Genomic DNA, 14,535 nt, shown 5'->3' on the forward strand with positions numbered 1-14,535 from the left:
GTACTCTGGTTGCTTTATGCACTCTAGTTGCTTGATAAACTCTGGTTGCTTGATGTACTCTAGTTGCTTGATATACTCTGGTTGCTTTATGTACTCTAGGTGCTTGATGTACTCTGGTTGCTTTATGTACTCTAGTTGCTTGATGTACTCTGGTTGCTTGATGTACTCTAGGTGCTTCATGTACTCTAGGTGCTTGATGTACTCTAGGTGCTTCATGTACTCTAGGTGCTTGATGTACTCTAGTTGCTTGATGTACTCTGGTTGCTTTATGTACTCTACTCCCTTCATGTTCTCTAGGTGCTTCATGTACTCAAGTTGCTTTACGAACGCGAATTTTAGAAATTTGCGTTAATTTACGTCGCGTTCACTTTTGTTAACGTTTATTTCCGCAGCGTTAATTAAATTGAGCGTTTATATCCACTACCTTCATTTCCATTATTTTGCCCCCAATTTCTCGATACAGGCCCACGTTCTTGACTCCTTTTAAAAAGGTCTCCCTCCTCTCACTCGCGTTAATTTCCTTTATTGGAAAGTATTTTTTTTCCTTCAATTCGCGTTAATTTAATCGCGTTAATTTTAAATACCTTAAACAACACAAGCGATAATCTTCTATACATGTAATAAACAAATATTCCTTGAGCACGCGTTGAATACGAGATAATAGGTAGCCAGTGCCATTAGAAGAAGTAGAACATTTCTTTTTCCTCCATTAACGATCAGAATACAAAAAACTTATTTGTCAATCGCAACAGTCTCATAGCTTGCAGACGCAGACGTTTTTCTGCTGTCGCTAAAGAGGTTTTCCTCGGTCATAATGTTGTCTGAGAAGATTGTCTCAATGTTAACTAAAGCAAAGCGTTGAAATGGATAATTTTGCTCTCGGTGTTTGAAGATTTTGAAACACATTTCAAAATAAATATTAACGCTATAAAAACATGACGTTTCGGCAACGACATGTCACCATTATCAAATATAAATTTTACATGGTACAAAAAGATATTTATAGAAAAGAAAGTGTAAAACTAAATTACAATAAATGAGGCGTGGAAAACAGAAAAATGTGCATAACTAAGTAAACAGTTTCGCTGGAATGGAGTCCTTTTGAGTGTTCAGGAATGGTTTCTACTTCCTAATTAAGAGCATTTTGTTAATTAGGCACTCAAACTTTCCGCGGCATTTCTTTCGGATGGCAAATTGGCTGGGAAGGTCGAGCAGCTTTTAAATGTGTTGTTCTTGAAGGTGTTTACCAATTACGGAGTATCTGCGCTCCTCGATGCGCAGGTGAAGGTGGCGGCTCGTGTAGCCAATATAATTCGCATCGCACGAATTACATTTAAATTCATATACTACACTTTGTTGGTTTACTAGAGAGGGCTTTGTTTCCGTGAACTTTAAATCTTCAGAGATTTTCTTGCTTGTGAAGACTGGTGTTATTTCACGATCTATTTTCTTTCCTAGGTCACACAGTTCTCTTCGTACGTAGTCACCCGATTTTTTGATCTTTGAATGGCAAGGTGATGCATACAGGGCTGTCCGCTGGGGCAATACAGCTTTCGTTCTGGTCTTGAGAGGAATAAAATCTGTTAAGGACAGTCAATCACTCTCCCGGGATATTTCAGTTTCAGGAATGTGGTCTTTAGTTCCCTACATTCTTATGCGAAGAGATCCGGCGAGGAAGACAGGCGTCCTTTGTTGGTCTTTTTCCTGTAGACAGATGTGTTAAGGCGGTTATCGGTCCTAATGATTACCATGCCTACAAAGGGTAACATGTTGTTAAATGCCGTTTCCATTGTGAATTGGATTGCTGGGTGCGCGTCATTCAAGATTGTTACGAGATCAGTTGCAGAGGGAAGGTCAGGTACTAGTGCGTGTCATCGACGTATCTCTTGTAGAATTTGGGAGTTTTGTTTTCACGTGCTAGTTTCTCTTCAATGGAGCACATAAAGGTGTTTGCCATTAATGGTCCCAATGGTGATCCCATGGCAACGCCGTCTATTTGTTCGTACAAATCGCCGTTAAACTGAAAAAGTTGATCGTTTGTAGCAATTGTAAGCGGCTCGATAAGGTCACCTTCACTGATGTAAAGATTATGTGTGTTATTAAACCAGTTCCCATTGAATTGTATGTGTGCTGAGCGTGTTATCTGAAGATAACGTGTAAGTTGTTTTTCTACAGCGAAAGGACCATAGGCGTACGGGCAACGTTTGCCCAAAAATTCATAGTTGCCTAAATTTTTACGAAACAGTTGACAAGAAACGAGGGTCATACGATGCGCTAACATAGGCTTACAAATAAATGAATTCTTACATAGGAATCTATCATATACGAGCTTATAAATAATGAGAACATTGTCCGTTTTTGTTCGTTCTAACTCAGTTTCCAAAAACAAATATTAAAAAAATAGAGGCGGCCCCAAAATATGAAGCGAAAGGGGACGAGAAACATTTTTTTTTACTTGGCCTTACTCACACGTTATCGCCCCATCAGGTGCTGTGGAGGTAAGTTTTCAATCTGCGCAACGCACTGAATGATCATTCTGTAGCACACAATGTAGCAGGTTTCACTGCATGGATATGAACCACGTAAGGAAACTCTGAATTTTAACAAAGAGATAATTCTCTTGCATTGTCTATATCATTTCTGAAACAGTCATGTAGCCTAATCCGCGCACACGACGAACCTCGCGCACATTTTCTGCTCGACTTTCAGAATCTCGCCGTCGATTTCTTTATCAGGTGTTTCACTGTGACAGATATTTGCAGTACAGTGCCCAACAGTAAACCAAGTAAAGGTTAAAATAGATAATATCTATCTCTTCGAAAAAAAAAAAAAACTTCTTTAAAAACTGGCTGTGCTCAAATTTCTCTTGCTGCCTACTCTTTCTCTGAGTGGCCCCAAATTTGGGGGGAGGGGGCTGCAACTCCCCTTCCTCCCTCGGCCCGTACGCCTAAGGAAATGACGTTTAGAACTTACATATTATTTTGGCGTTTTAATTAATGACCATTATGGAGTAAAAAACACTGTAAAACTGAACTAAACTGCGCTTAAACATTTTCTTACCCTGTCAATTACCTTTGACAATATTTAACGCTGCCAACAGACTACCGTGAAATACTATCAAAGTTTGGAACGCGCAATGTATTTCTGTTTCACGTTTATGTTATGTATAATTGAAGAAAGGTTCACCCTGTGAAAAGCATAAACCCTGAACGATAAAAACGAATGGCATTCTGTGAAGTCAGCATTGGTGCGCAGAGAAATATTCTGTTTATTTGTTAATTGAGATATTTTCTTCTTTTGGGGCATAAGAGCAAGATTTATGCAACCTGTCATATCATATTGTTTATTATTATTCAAACATCAGTTAAATACCAGAAAATCTTTAGCCTCCGTGGCCGGCGTTTAAAGGGGAAGGAGGAGGGGAGTTCGAGTGCGATGCGCGAGGTGCGAGAAGAGAGCGCGAAGCGTTCTCACCTTGCACCTCGCGCATGGCGCAACTCCCCTCCTCCTTCCCCTTTGAACGCCGGCCACGGAGGCTAGGAAATCTTTCGCGCTAAAAAATCATATTTTCACACGTGAAAATAACATGTTATTTCACATGTGAAGATATCGATTTCGAAACATTTTGTGACAAGTTTGGCCTGTTTCAATGCTGAATGAACCAAAGTAAATCGATATTTGGTTGAATATCTCCGTGCAACCATGTAATATCCTCTTCTTCTGTCACAGACGTCGGGGATGATTTTTTTTTTAGATTTCCCAGTTAAAACTTGGGTCTCAAATGCTTTTCACGGGTTAACGTTTCTTCAATCAGGTATATATTGAAATTGCATGGTTTTGATACTTCGTCTGATCTACATCTAAAAAAGAATCCTCTGTAAATGAATTTTTTTAGCCTGGGAATGTTCCTGAAAATTTCGCCATTTGTAACTCCGCCTTTGTGAGATATCGACAATTTAGTGTTCTCTCTAAGAATGTAAGCTTGAATATTGCTTCTGGTCCGATCTCAAAAGCATGCAAACTCGCTCGAGAACCTCCTCTCCTTTCTATCAAGGTCTGCAAGGCTGGGAAACCATCCTTGAAGTTGGAGGACTTCCTAACCCGTGGTTACCCATAGTTAAGATAAGGTTTAAGTTGTTATGTGGGTTACGGTATACTGTTGTAGAACAACAAATTAGAATGGAATACCTTTTTTAAAAGGTAAAAGCGCTAGGGCGTTCAAACGAGAGATTTTATACACAACTAAAATAAACATCAAACTTGATGCCCTGTTATTAAGAAGTATAGGTGTAAAAATATGAAAGTCATAAACCCATCCGAGAGCAATAGACCGGACTTATCTTCTGCTGATTCATGGGTACTTTGCAGTTTACAAGATCAATCAGTTCTAAAGCATAGTGTGTCTGTCATGTTCCTGTCTTATCGTAAGACCTTATTCTCTTACTGATTAAGCACACACATTTCACTTCACATGAATTCTTTTATTTAGAACATTTCTCTCTTGAACAAAATAAGGTAAGAAACTGTAACCTAGGAATGCTAAAAACTGGAACTATATCAGATTCAACATTTCTAAAAGTTCACCACATTATGCAAAGCCAACCTGAAGTTAAAGTGCAAACTACCCTTCAATAAGACATGTAAGTCTGGGAAAAGTAGTGAACGTTTGATAAAAGTACAATTAGTAGTATAAAAAAATCCTATGAATTTGACATAATTGTAATAATATTAAGAATAAAATATATGAATAAATAAAAAGATACACCTTTTTACAATTTTCAATCAATGAAATTTTCCATGATAAACTCATCATTCAGCGTTTAGTGTTTCCACTAAAATCACAATAACCAGGACGGTCACAAGCTAAGAATTTTGCACAAGAAATCACTTAAATTCGTTGCCACATTGTCAGCCAAAGAAAATACTCAAAGTAATTAAATTGCATAATGCGACGTGCAAGCAAGACAAAGATTTGTTTTTCGTTCATTTTGAATATCATTTACAATCTGAAAGAGCTAATCAGATCGAGTAAAGCCAGAGGAAGGATATGAAATCGGTAGAAAGTAATAAGGGGAAGGGTGGGAGAAAAGCAGTGGTTAACAATTCTCGGCAATAGAGCCAAAGACGGGGCGAGTAGAGTACATCAAGCAACCAGAGTACATCAAGCGAGTAGAGTACATCAAGCGGGTAGAGTACATGAAGCAACTGAGAGTACATCAAGGACCTAGAGTACATCAAGCGAGTAGAGTATATCAAGCACCTAGAGTACGTCAAGCAACTAGAGTACATGAAGCAACTGGAGTACACAAAGCACCAAGAATGCATCAAGCACCCAGAGTACATAAAGCAACTAGAGTACATAAAGCAACTAGAGTACATCAAGCACCAAGAACACATGAAGCAACCAGAGTACATCAAGCAAGTAGAGTACATCAAGCAAGTAGAGTACATCAAGCAACTAGAGTACATCAAGCACCTAGAGTACATGAAGCAACTAGAGTACATCAAGCACCCAGAGTACACAAAGCACCTAGAGTACATCAAGCAACTAGAGTACATCAAGCAACCAGAGTAAATGAAGCACCTAGAGTACATCAAGCGAGTAGAGTACATCAAGCAAGTAGAGTACATCAAGCACCTAGAGTACATCAAGTACCTAGAGTACATCAAGCGAGTAGAGTACATGAAGCAACTAGAGTACACAAAGCACCTAGAGTACATCAAGCACCCAGAGTACATAAAGCAACTAGAGTACATCAAGCACCTAGAGTACATCAAGCAACTAGAGTACATCAACAAGCGAGTAGAGTACATCAAGCAACTAGAGTACATCAAACACCTAGAGTACATGAAGTACCTAGAGTACATCAAGCGAGTAGAGTACATGAAGCAACCAGAGTACATGAAGCAACCAGAGTACATGAAGCAACCAGAGTACATGAAGCACCTAGAGTACATCAAGCACCTAAAGTACATCAAGCGTGTAAAGTACATGAAACACCTAGAGTACATCAAGCGAGTAGAGTACATCAAGCAACTAGAGTACATAAAGCAACCAGAGTACATCAAGCGAGTAGAGTACATCAAGCGAGTAGAGTACATGAAGCAACTAGAGTGCATCAAGCGAGTAGAGTACATCAAGCAACTAGAGTACATAAAGCAACCAGAGTACATGAAGCACCTAGAGTACATCAAGCACCTAGAGTACATCAAGCGAGTAAAGTACATGAAGCACCTAGAGTACATCAAGCGAGTAGAGTACATCAAGCAACTAAAGTACATAAAGCAACCAGAGTACATCAAGCGAGTAGAGTACATCAAGCGAGTAGAGTACATGAAGCAACCAGAGTACATGAAGCACCTAGAGTACATCAAGCACCTAGAGTACATCAAGTGAGTAGAGTATATGAAGCAACCAGAGTACATGAAGCACCTAGAGTACATCAAGCGAGTAGAGTACATGAAGCAACTAGAGTACATCAAGCAAGTAGAGTACATCAAGCGAGTAGAGTACATGAAGCAACCAGAGTACATCAAGCAAGTAGAGTACATCAAGCGAGTAGAGTACATGAAGCAACCAGTGTACATGAAGCACCTAGAGTACATCAAGCGAGTAGAGTACGTGAAGCAACCAGAGTACATAAAGCACCTAGAGTACATCAAGCGAGTAGAGTACATGAAGCAACCAGAGTACATAAAGCACCTAGAGTACATCAAGCGAGTAGAGTACATGAAGCAACCAGAGTACATAAAGCACCTAGAGTACATCAAGCGAGTAGAGTACATGAAGCAACCAGAGTACATAAAGCACCTAGAGTACATCAAGCGAGTAGAGTACATGAAGCAACCAGAGTACATCAAACACCTAGAGTATATCAAGCGAGTAGAGTACATGAATCAACCAGAGTACATGAAGCAAGTAGAGTACATCAAGCGAGTAGAGTACATGAAGCAACCAGAGTACATGAAGCACCTAGAGTACATCAAGCGAGTAGAGTACATGAAGCGAGTAGAGTACATCAAGCAAGTAGAGTACATGAAGCAACCAGAGTACATCAAGCGAGTAGAGTACATGAAGCAACCAGAGTACATCAAGCAAGTAGAGTACATCAAGAGAGTAGAGTACATGAAGCAACCAGAGAACATCAAGCAACTAGAGTACATCAAGCACCTAGAGTAGAGTAGAGGAGAGTACATCAAGAGTATAGTGCTAATTATATATTGGGGACATAATAGTTCCCCATACATAACGTCCCTACCCGGCGAGCGAAGCGAGCCGCTGGGCGAGCGAAGCGAGCCCGCGATTAACACAATCATTCTCCGGCATTTCTTCCAAAGATTGACACACGAGAAAACCGTTTTTTGCTAAGGCTAAAATGTAACTATCTTGAGAGACAAATAGATCTCTTAACCTCTGAAACAATGTGTGCGTTTTGATTTTCTTTGGGCTTTAAATCTTAGCCACCAGTACAGACAACGCTGCGTGTTCAAAGACGTAGCAATAAAGACTCGATATTCTCCATCAGTTAATGACTTTTTATTTAGCCTCTCAACTGTTTACACCCATTTTGCGTTAACACCCTTTGACATTGCTTACAATTCTACTGATTATTTGATTCGCATGATGGAACGCCGGATACTGTTCCAATTTTATGCGGCGGCCTACAACTGAAATTCAAGCCTCAATTTGCAAGCATCATCAATCTGACTTTTTTCTGCCTCATAGTAGTCGATACCGCCACGATGGATTCGGGACATGAAATTTCCGTTGTTTGCCTGCAGCACCACAGTTCCGTCGGGTTGGTTGTGAACTGTGAAATAGCAGGCCCCATCAGGGACATCCTTCGCGGCCTCAATTTTACTGATGCCCCCACGGTAGATTCTGGACACATATTTTCCGTTGTTTGCCTGTAGCAGCAGTTTCCCATCACTCTCAGTGGCAAGGAACCTTGTGGCAGGATCTGGGTTGTCCTTTGCCATCTCGATGAAGTCGATTTCCCCACGGTTAATACGACTGAGATACTTCCCATTGTCTCCTTTGAAAGCCACACCAACGGGGTTGAAGGCATCTACAGATATATGGATATAAACCAGCGTTAGGTTTGTTTCTGCCTGTCAGGTCGCCTGCAACATTTTCCCTCTTTCTAAGGGTCATTTTTACATAAGTACAGGCACAATATATTTATTTGTAGCGCTGTACTAGAGGGTGAACAACTACAGTTCTTAACTATGTCTTAGCTAGAAAGAATTGAAGGTACAATCTAACTAAACGATCCAATATCCGGGAATTATCGCACTTTGTTTCAATATTATCGCACTTTGTTTCAATATTATCGCACTTTGTTTCAAACTTAAAAGATCCTAGCAAAGCTCGATAGAGACTTGCCAACTCTTAGCTCTGTCTTAGTTCTGTGGTTGCACTTCAAGCTCTAACCTGTTAAGACAACAGCGCAGATGAGCAGCCCAAGAGCGACAAGACACTTCATGGTGGATAATTCTGAAAGAGAAAAACCGACTGAGACTAAAGGACGATAATAAGAACATTTTTACCAGTTGGCATCAAGAAATGCAGACAGCATGCTCGTCCTCTTAGAACTACTGTTTGTCCGCTTGATACGTTTGCCATACCGAACTGCGAATCTTTTTTTTCCCGAGGTTTAAGTCAAGGTCTCGAACGATAGTCACGATATTTCAGGAAATTCTATTTATTTTTGTCTGTTTAGAGCTGTAAACTGCAAATTGGTAGAGCAAAAGTCATTTATTGGTAAAATCACGGCCACATAACAAACAAGGATGATTTTCGAGCATTGTAGATGACACTTTCATACAAATTGAGATAAACTTGAAAAAAGTCGGGCCGACGTTCAGTTTTTCAAGTTTACACGAACGCAATCCGTTTTAATCTTCTCGAATTTTGCCCATCCATGCCCCCTTTTGGCCTTTCTGTGTTCCTTTTGAGTTATTCTACAGTTTTAAGCCGTTATTGTGATATTTCAGATAATTCTATGACCAGTTGGTCAGTGCCGAAATTGCTTAAAATTGCGTGACATAGCCCCTTTAACAGTTGCCGGACATATTTGTTTAGTTCAAATCCCTTCATAAGAAAGTTACGTCCTAAAAGCTTGTTTTCTTCAACTGGAATGAAACTCTTAAAATGACCCAGTTGTTGCTACCTTATTGTGTGAAACATCGCGACAAAAATGAGTTGGGCAAAAGTATGATTAAGTTTTCGACCCAGACTTTCTTCAAGCATAAAATGTTTTCCAAAATAATTTGCTCACCAACCTCAAGTCTCTTTCTGTAGCTCGACGTTCGTCAGATGAAAGCTTCTTCAAGTGAAGTGATGTTCCTTGAATTATTTGCACTTTTATGAAGCTTTAATCAAAACACATACATGTAGAGGCATAACTTACTATGGTAGAGGCACTCGCACAACTCAGAAGTTGCTATGCTGTGTAGAATGTTTTCCGACTTGTGCGTAGTAATGCCACGGGCAAAAAGTAATGAGAATAGAGCGGACACATCTTCGAAAAATTGATTGAAAGTAACTCTACATCCTTAAAAGTCAGTTCTTTTTTATTTGAATTAAGCTTTTAGTTTTAACTGATATTACAAGAGTTTGAATAAAACTTTGATGTCTCTTCCAACTTTAGCTAACTTTGTTCGGTTTGAAAGAAATGCTTGTTCTTTTGTTCTTAAATTCTCTATTCTCTTCGCCCCTCGGTACTTTTCCATACACCTAAAAATAAAGTCACTTTGCAATTTCAATTTTTCTTGTGGAAAATAAAATACCAGAGAAACTCCTGCTCTGTGTACCTAGGTTACTTATGTCTTTTTCAATTTCTTGAAAAATTAAAATATCTGAGAAACTTCTGCTCTGTTATTGTGTACTAAACTTAGACAAGTCGTGTTTTAATCTGCATGTCAAAGAATTAATTTAGTCTTAGTTAACGGATCTTTCAAAATGCACGATAAACATCTGCTCCGTGTACTTTGTTCAAAGCCACGTCGATTTTAGTTGGTCGAAAAAATTAAAACACCGTTTTTACTGCGAAATTAAAAAGCCTGAGAAACTTCTGCACTGTGTACTAAGTTCAGAGTCACGTCGTTTTTAATTGGTCGAAAATAAAAATACGAGAGAAACTTCTGCTGTGTGTAACTAGGTTACTCGCGTCTATTGTGCACTAAAGTTAGACAAGTCGTGTTTTAATCTGTTAAAGAATTAAATGTGAAGCGAAACTCCTGCTCGTTTTTAATTGGTCGAGACATTAAAATAAACTTTAACTGCCTTTTAAAATACCAGAGAAACTCCTGCTCTGTGTGCCTAGGTTACTCACGTCTTTTTCAATTTCTTGAGAAATTAAAATATCTGAGAATTTTCTGCTCTGTTACTCGCGTCTTCGACGAAATGACGAAATTCCGACAGCGAGATGCGGACCATTCTTAGTTGCGACATGGCAAGCTTTTACCAAACTACCTTTGCTTGTTCTTTCAGAGGATGAAGAGTTAGTTTCCTCGTTCATCACAAGTCGCAGTGAAAAACACCTTGTTCAACAGATCAAACGCAGCTTGATGTCTACTAAAAACTACACTAGTATCACAGTTAACAGCGTGAGGAAGGTAACAGAAATTAAAAGATGTAAAATTCTAGGAACAAAAAATTAAAACTGTTGGAGCGATCTGTGTTTATAATGAAATTAAAAAACGTTTTAAACAGATTTAAAAAAGTAAAAATTTCTAGGAACAAGCTTTGCTACAGTACGCGATCAAGCCTGGTTTTCACAAGCGCCACAAGCAAGTGAATGAATGTTTTCCTTTTCTTTACACTCGCCCCATGCTTGCGAACTGGGATTTGGGCAAATTTTAACTGGAACTATTGGATTTGGGTCACTGGGACTGGGAATCATAAACAAGTAAATAGTACAACTGGGACTGAAATTTGCTAAATCGGGAAAACAATAGGCTGGGAGATGGGATTTTATATCCCCCCTCCCCCCCCCCCCCCCCCCACTCTTCATGACCCTCTTTATCAGCAGTTTCGTGGGGTGGGGTTGCGGATGGTGTCTTTTTCAAATGATGTAAAAACAAAGGATTCAAAAGAAAATAAGCAATATCCAAACCACATCACGGTAGCTATTAAATGTGCTCGTTCAATTTAAAAAAACACACATCAATTTTATCAAATGATCAACAAAGAAAAAATGTCAAAAAAAAATTCGAGCAGAAGGCTTCACCCGCAGAAAAAAATCCTGCACAAGCAATGAGCGTAAAGAAAAATACTGCAAGCTGAAAATTCCCCACCCCTCCCATCACTTTTCTTATGGTCAGTCCCTTTTGTCACCGTGGAAAAGAAAATTAATTCATAATCACTTTAAATGTCACTTAGCAATTTTAATTTTTCTTGTTAAAAATAACACAATATTTTCATTGCTCATTCAGAATTTCATTGTCTAAAACGCCTTTGGATAAAGCCGACAAATGCTGCTTAATCCTCTAAAAACTCAACAAGGATTTGTCAATGGAAGTAATTTATGGAAGTAATTTATCTTTTCCTCACCAAATATATCTTTTAAATGACTAATAATTGAATTAAAACTCTTTGTGAATATTTCTCCAACAAAATGAGGTGCGGCATTTGCATTTTACAATTCAATTTGGCAACACCTTTCACTTGAAACACAATCATTCTCCGGCATTTCTTCCAAAGATTGACACACGAGAAAACCGTTTTTTGCTACGGCTAAAATGTAACTATCTTGAGAGACAAATAGATCTCTTAACCTCTGAAACAATGTGTGCGTTTTGATTTTCTTTGGGCTTTAAATCTTAGCCACCAGTACAGACAACGCTGCGTGTTCAAAGACGTAGCAATAAAGACTCGATATTCTCCATCAGTTAATGACTTTTTATTGAGCCTCTCAACTGTTTACACCCTTTTTGCGTTAACACCCTTTGACATTGCTTACAATTCTACTGATTATTTGATTCGCATGATGGAACGCCGGATACTGTTCCAATTTTATGCGGCGGCCTACAACTGAAATTCAAGCCTCAATTTGCAAGCATCATCAATCTGACTTTTTTCTGCCTCATAGTAGTCGATACCGCCACGATGGATTCGGGACATGAAATTTCCGTTGTTTGCCTGCAGCACCACAGTTCCGTCGGGTTGGTTGTGAACTGTGAAATAGCAGGCCCCATCAGGGACATCCTTCGCGGCCTCAATTTTACTGATGCCCCCACGGTAGATTCTGGACACATATTTTCCGTTGTTTGCCTGTAGCAGCAGTTTCCCATCACTCTCAGTGGCAAGGAACCTTGTGGCAGGATCTGGGTTGTCCTTTGCCATCTCGATGAAGTCGATTTCCCCACGGTTAATACGACTGAGATACTTCCCATTGTTTCCTTTGAAAGCCACACCAACGGGGTTGAAGGCATCTACAGATATATGGATATAAACCAGCGTTAGGTTTGTTTCTGCCTGTCAGGTCGCCTGCAACATTTTCCCTCTGTCTAAGGGACATTTTTACATAAATACCGGCACAAAAAATTTATATGTAGCGCTGCACTGGAGGGTAATCAACTAGAGTTCTTAAAGCGACACTGTCACGAGCTTTACTTCAAAAATTTAAGAGCCTAAAGACGTTTAAAAATCTACGAATAGTGGTCCAGTTTACTGAAGCTATAAACTATAGGAAACTAGTGATATTTATGTGATGTCATCACAGGCAGGAACTCTTGATCTCAACTTCTAAAAGTCAGGCTGATTTTTTTAAGTGCTGCCCTTGTGGCCTGAAAAACAGCTTAAACCTTACAACGGCTCCCATCTTCCTTCAACACAATTTGCTTTATAGACCTTTACATCTTCACCTTGATGGTCATTAATGTGCTAGATGCATTTCGTGTAAGAGCAAGAGAACTTTGCCAATTTTAGCACTTTTAACTGAAAAGCAGAAAAATCCCCGTGACAATGTCCCTTTAACTATGTCTTAGCGTGAATGAACTGAAGGTAAAATGTAACTAAACGATCCAATATCCAGGTATTATAGCACCTTGTTTTAAACTTAAACTGACCCACGCCATCTTTTCTTTACTGTAGTAAAGATATTTCATGCCATTTACTGATCAAGATATACACGTATCAATTCGCAAAGATTGATAGAGTCGAGACTTGCCAACTCTCAGCTCTGTCTCAGTTTTTGTAGTTCCATTTCAAGCTCTTACCTGTTAAGACAACAGCGCAGACGAGCAGCCCAAGAGCGACAAGACACTTCATGGTGGAAAATTCTGAAAAAGAAAAACCGACTGAGACTAAAGAACGATAATAAGAACATTCTTACTAGTTGGCATCAAGAATGCAGACACCATGCTCGTCCTCTTTAACTACTGTTTGTCCGCTTGATACATTTCCCATACCGAACTGCGAATATTTTTTTTAAGATTTCAAGATTTTCAAGATCTCGAACGATATTTTTTCTCTTTTATTTTGTTGTTTGGTTTGCATTAAAAGTTGCCGGATATATTTGTTTAGTTCATATCTCTTTATAAGTAAGTTACGCTCTAAAAGCTTGTTTTCTTCAATCGATGACCCAGTTTTTGCTACCTTAATGTGAAAAATATCGCAGCGAAAATGAGTTTGGCAAGAGTATGATTCAGTTTTCGACTCAGACTTTCTTCAAGCATAAAATGTTTTCCAAAATAAATTGCTCACCAACCTCAAGTCTCTTCCTGCTTGACGTTCGTCAGGTGAAAGCTTCTTCAAGTGAAGTGATGTTCCTTGAATTAATTGCACTTTTATAGAGCTTTAATCAAAACACATGCATGTAGAGGCATAACTTACTATCGTAGAGGCACTCGCACAACTCAGATGTTGCTATACTGTGTGGAATGTTTCCCGACTTGTGCGTAGTAATGCCACGGGCAAAAAGTAATGAGAATAGAACGTACACATCTTGAAAAAATTGATTGAAAAGTTACTCTACATCCTTGAAAATTCTTTTTATTTGAATTAAGCTTTTAGTTTTAACTGATATTGCAAGAATTTCAATAAAACTTTGATGTCTCTTCCAACTTTAGCTAACTTTGTTCGGTTTGAAAGAAATCCTTGTTATTTTGTTCTTAAATTCTCCATTCCCTTCGCCCCTCGGCACTTTTCCATACACCTAAAAATAAAGTCACTTTGCAATTTCAATTTTTCTTGTGGAAAATAAAATACCAGAGAAACTCCTGCTCTGTGTACCTAGGTTACTCACGTCTTTTTCAATTTACTTGAGAAATTAAAATATCTGAGAAACTTCTGCTCTGTTATTGTGTACTAAACTTAGACAAGTCGTGTTTTAATCTGCATGTCAAAGAATTAATTTAGTCTTAGTTAAAGGATCTTTCAAAATGCACGATAAACTTCTGCTCCGTGTACTTAGTTCAAAGCCACGTCGATTTTAGTTGGTCGAAAAATTTAAAACACCGTTTTTACTGCGAAATTAAAAAGCCTGAGAAACTTCTGCACTGTGTACTAAGTTCAGAGTCACGACGTTT

General features: G+C 38.9%; 2 protein-coding genes across 6 annotated transcripts in view; one reads left to right on the forward strand and one right to left on the reverse strand.

Annotated features, from left to right (window-relative positions):
• Positions 1–14,535, forward strand: part of LOC144637734 (uncharacterized) — a 34,394-nt gene that overhangs the window by 13,558 nt on the left and 6,301 nt on the right. For 2 of the 3 annotated variants that reach the window (XR_013567796.1, XM_078496812.1), the window contains one exon: positions 10,496–10,620. The exons of the other annotated variant lie outside the window; for it this stretch is intronic. Coding sequence is in view for 1 of the 2 variants with exons in the window: in XM_078496812.1 (XP_078352938.1) it covers positions 10,496–10,620 (125 nt within the window). In the remaining variant the exon portion in view is untranslated. The remainder of the gene's footprint in view (positions 1–10,495; positions 10,621–14,535) is intronic. 3 annotated transcript variants of the gene reach the window in all.
• LOC144637747 (uncharacterized) lies at positions 7,516–14,072 on the reverse strand. Of its 3 annotated transcripts, none has more exons than XM_078496823.1 (3): positions 13,716–14,072; positions 8,435–8,497; positions 7,516–8,069 (listed from the first exon to the last, which is right to left on the reverse strand). In XM_078496823.1, exons 2-3 carry the CDS (start codon positions 8,484–8,486, stop codon positions 7,663–7,665), a joined length of 459 nt encoding a protein of 152 aa, XP_078352949.1. In that variant the 5' UTR covers positions 8,487–8,497; positions 13,716–14,072; the 3' UTR covers positions 7,516–7,662. The 3 variants fall into 3 exon arrangements, with proteins under 3 accessions (XP_078352949.1, XP_078352950.1, XP_078352948.1); XM_078496824.1 differs by lacking the exon at positions 13,716–14,072 and adding an exon at positions 9,286–9,297; XM_078496822.1 differs by lacking the exons at positions 7,516–8,069; positions 8,435–8,497 and adding exons at positions 11,892–12,438; positions 13,225–13,287 and having other exon boundaries at positions 13,716–14,053.

Source organism: Oculina patagonica, chromosome 14 (genome assembly GCF_052425735.1).
Source record: "Oculina patagonica isolate OP01 chromosome 14, crgOcupat, whole genome shotgun sequence".
NCBI classification, from domain to species: domain Eukaryota; kingdom Metazoa; phylum Cnidaria; class Anthozoa; order Scleractinia; family Oculinidae; genus Oculina; species Oculina patagonica.

Excerpts from the sequence above, each read along its gene's own strand:
- LOC144637747 (XM_078496823.1), bottom strand. The coding sequence starts at position 8,486 with ATGAAGTGTCTTGTCGCTCTTGGGCTGCTCATCTGCGCTGTTGTCTTA. Across the intron at positions 8,070-8,434 it reads CTGCGCTGTTGTCTTAACAG|ATGCCTTCAACCCCGTTGGT; the intron begins GTTAGAGCTTGA and ends ATATATCTGTAG.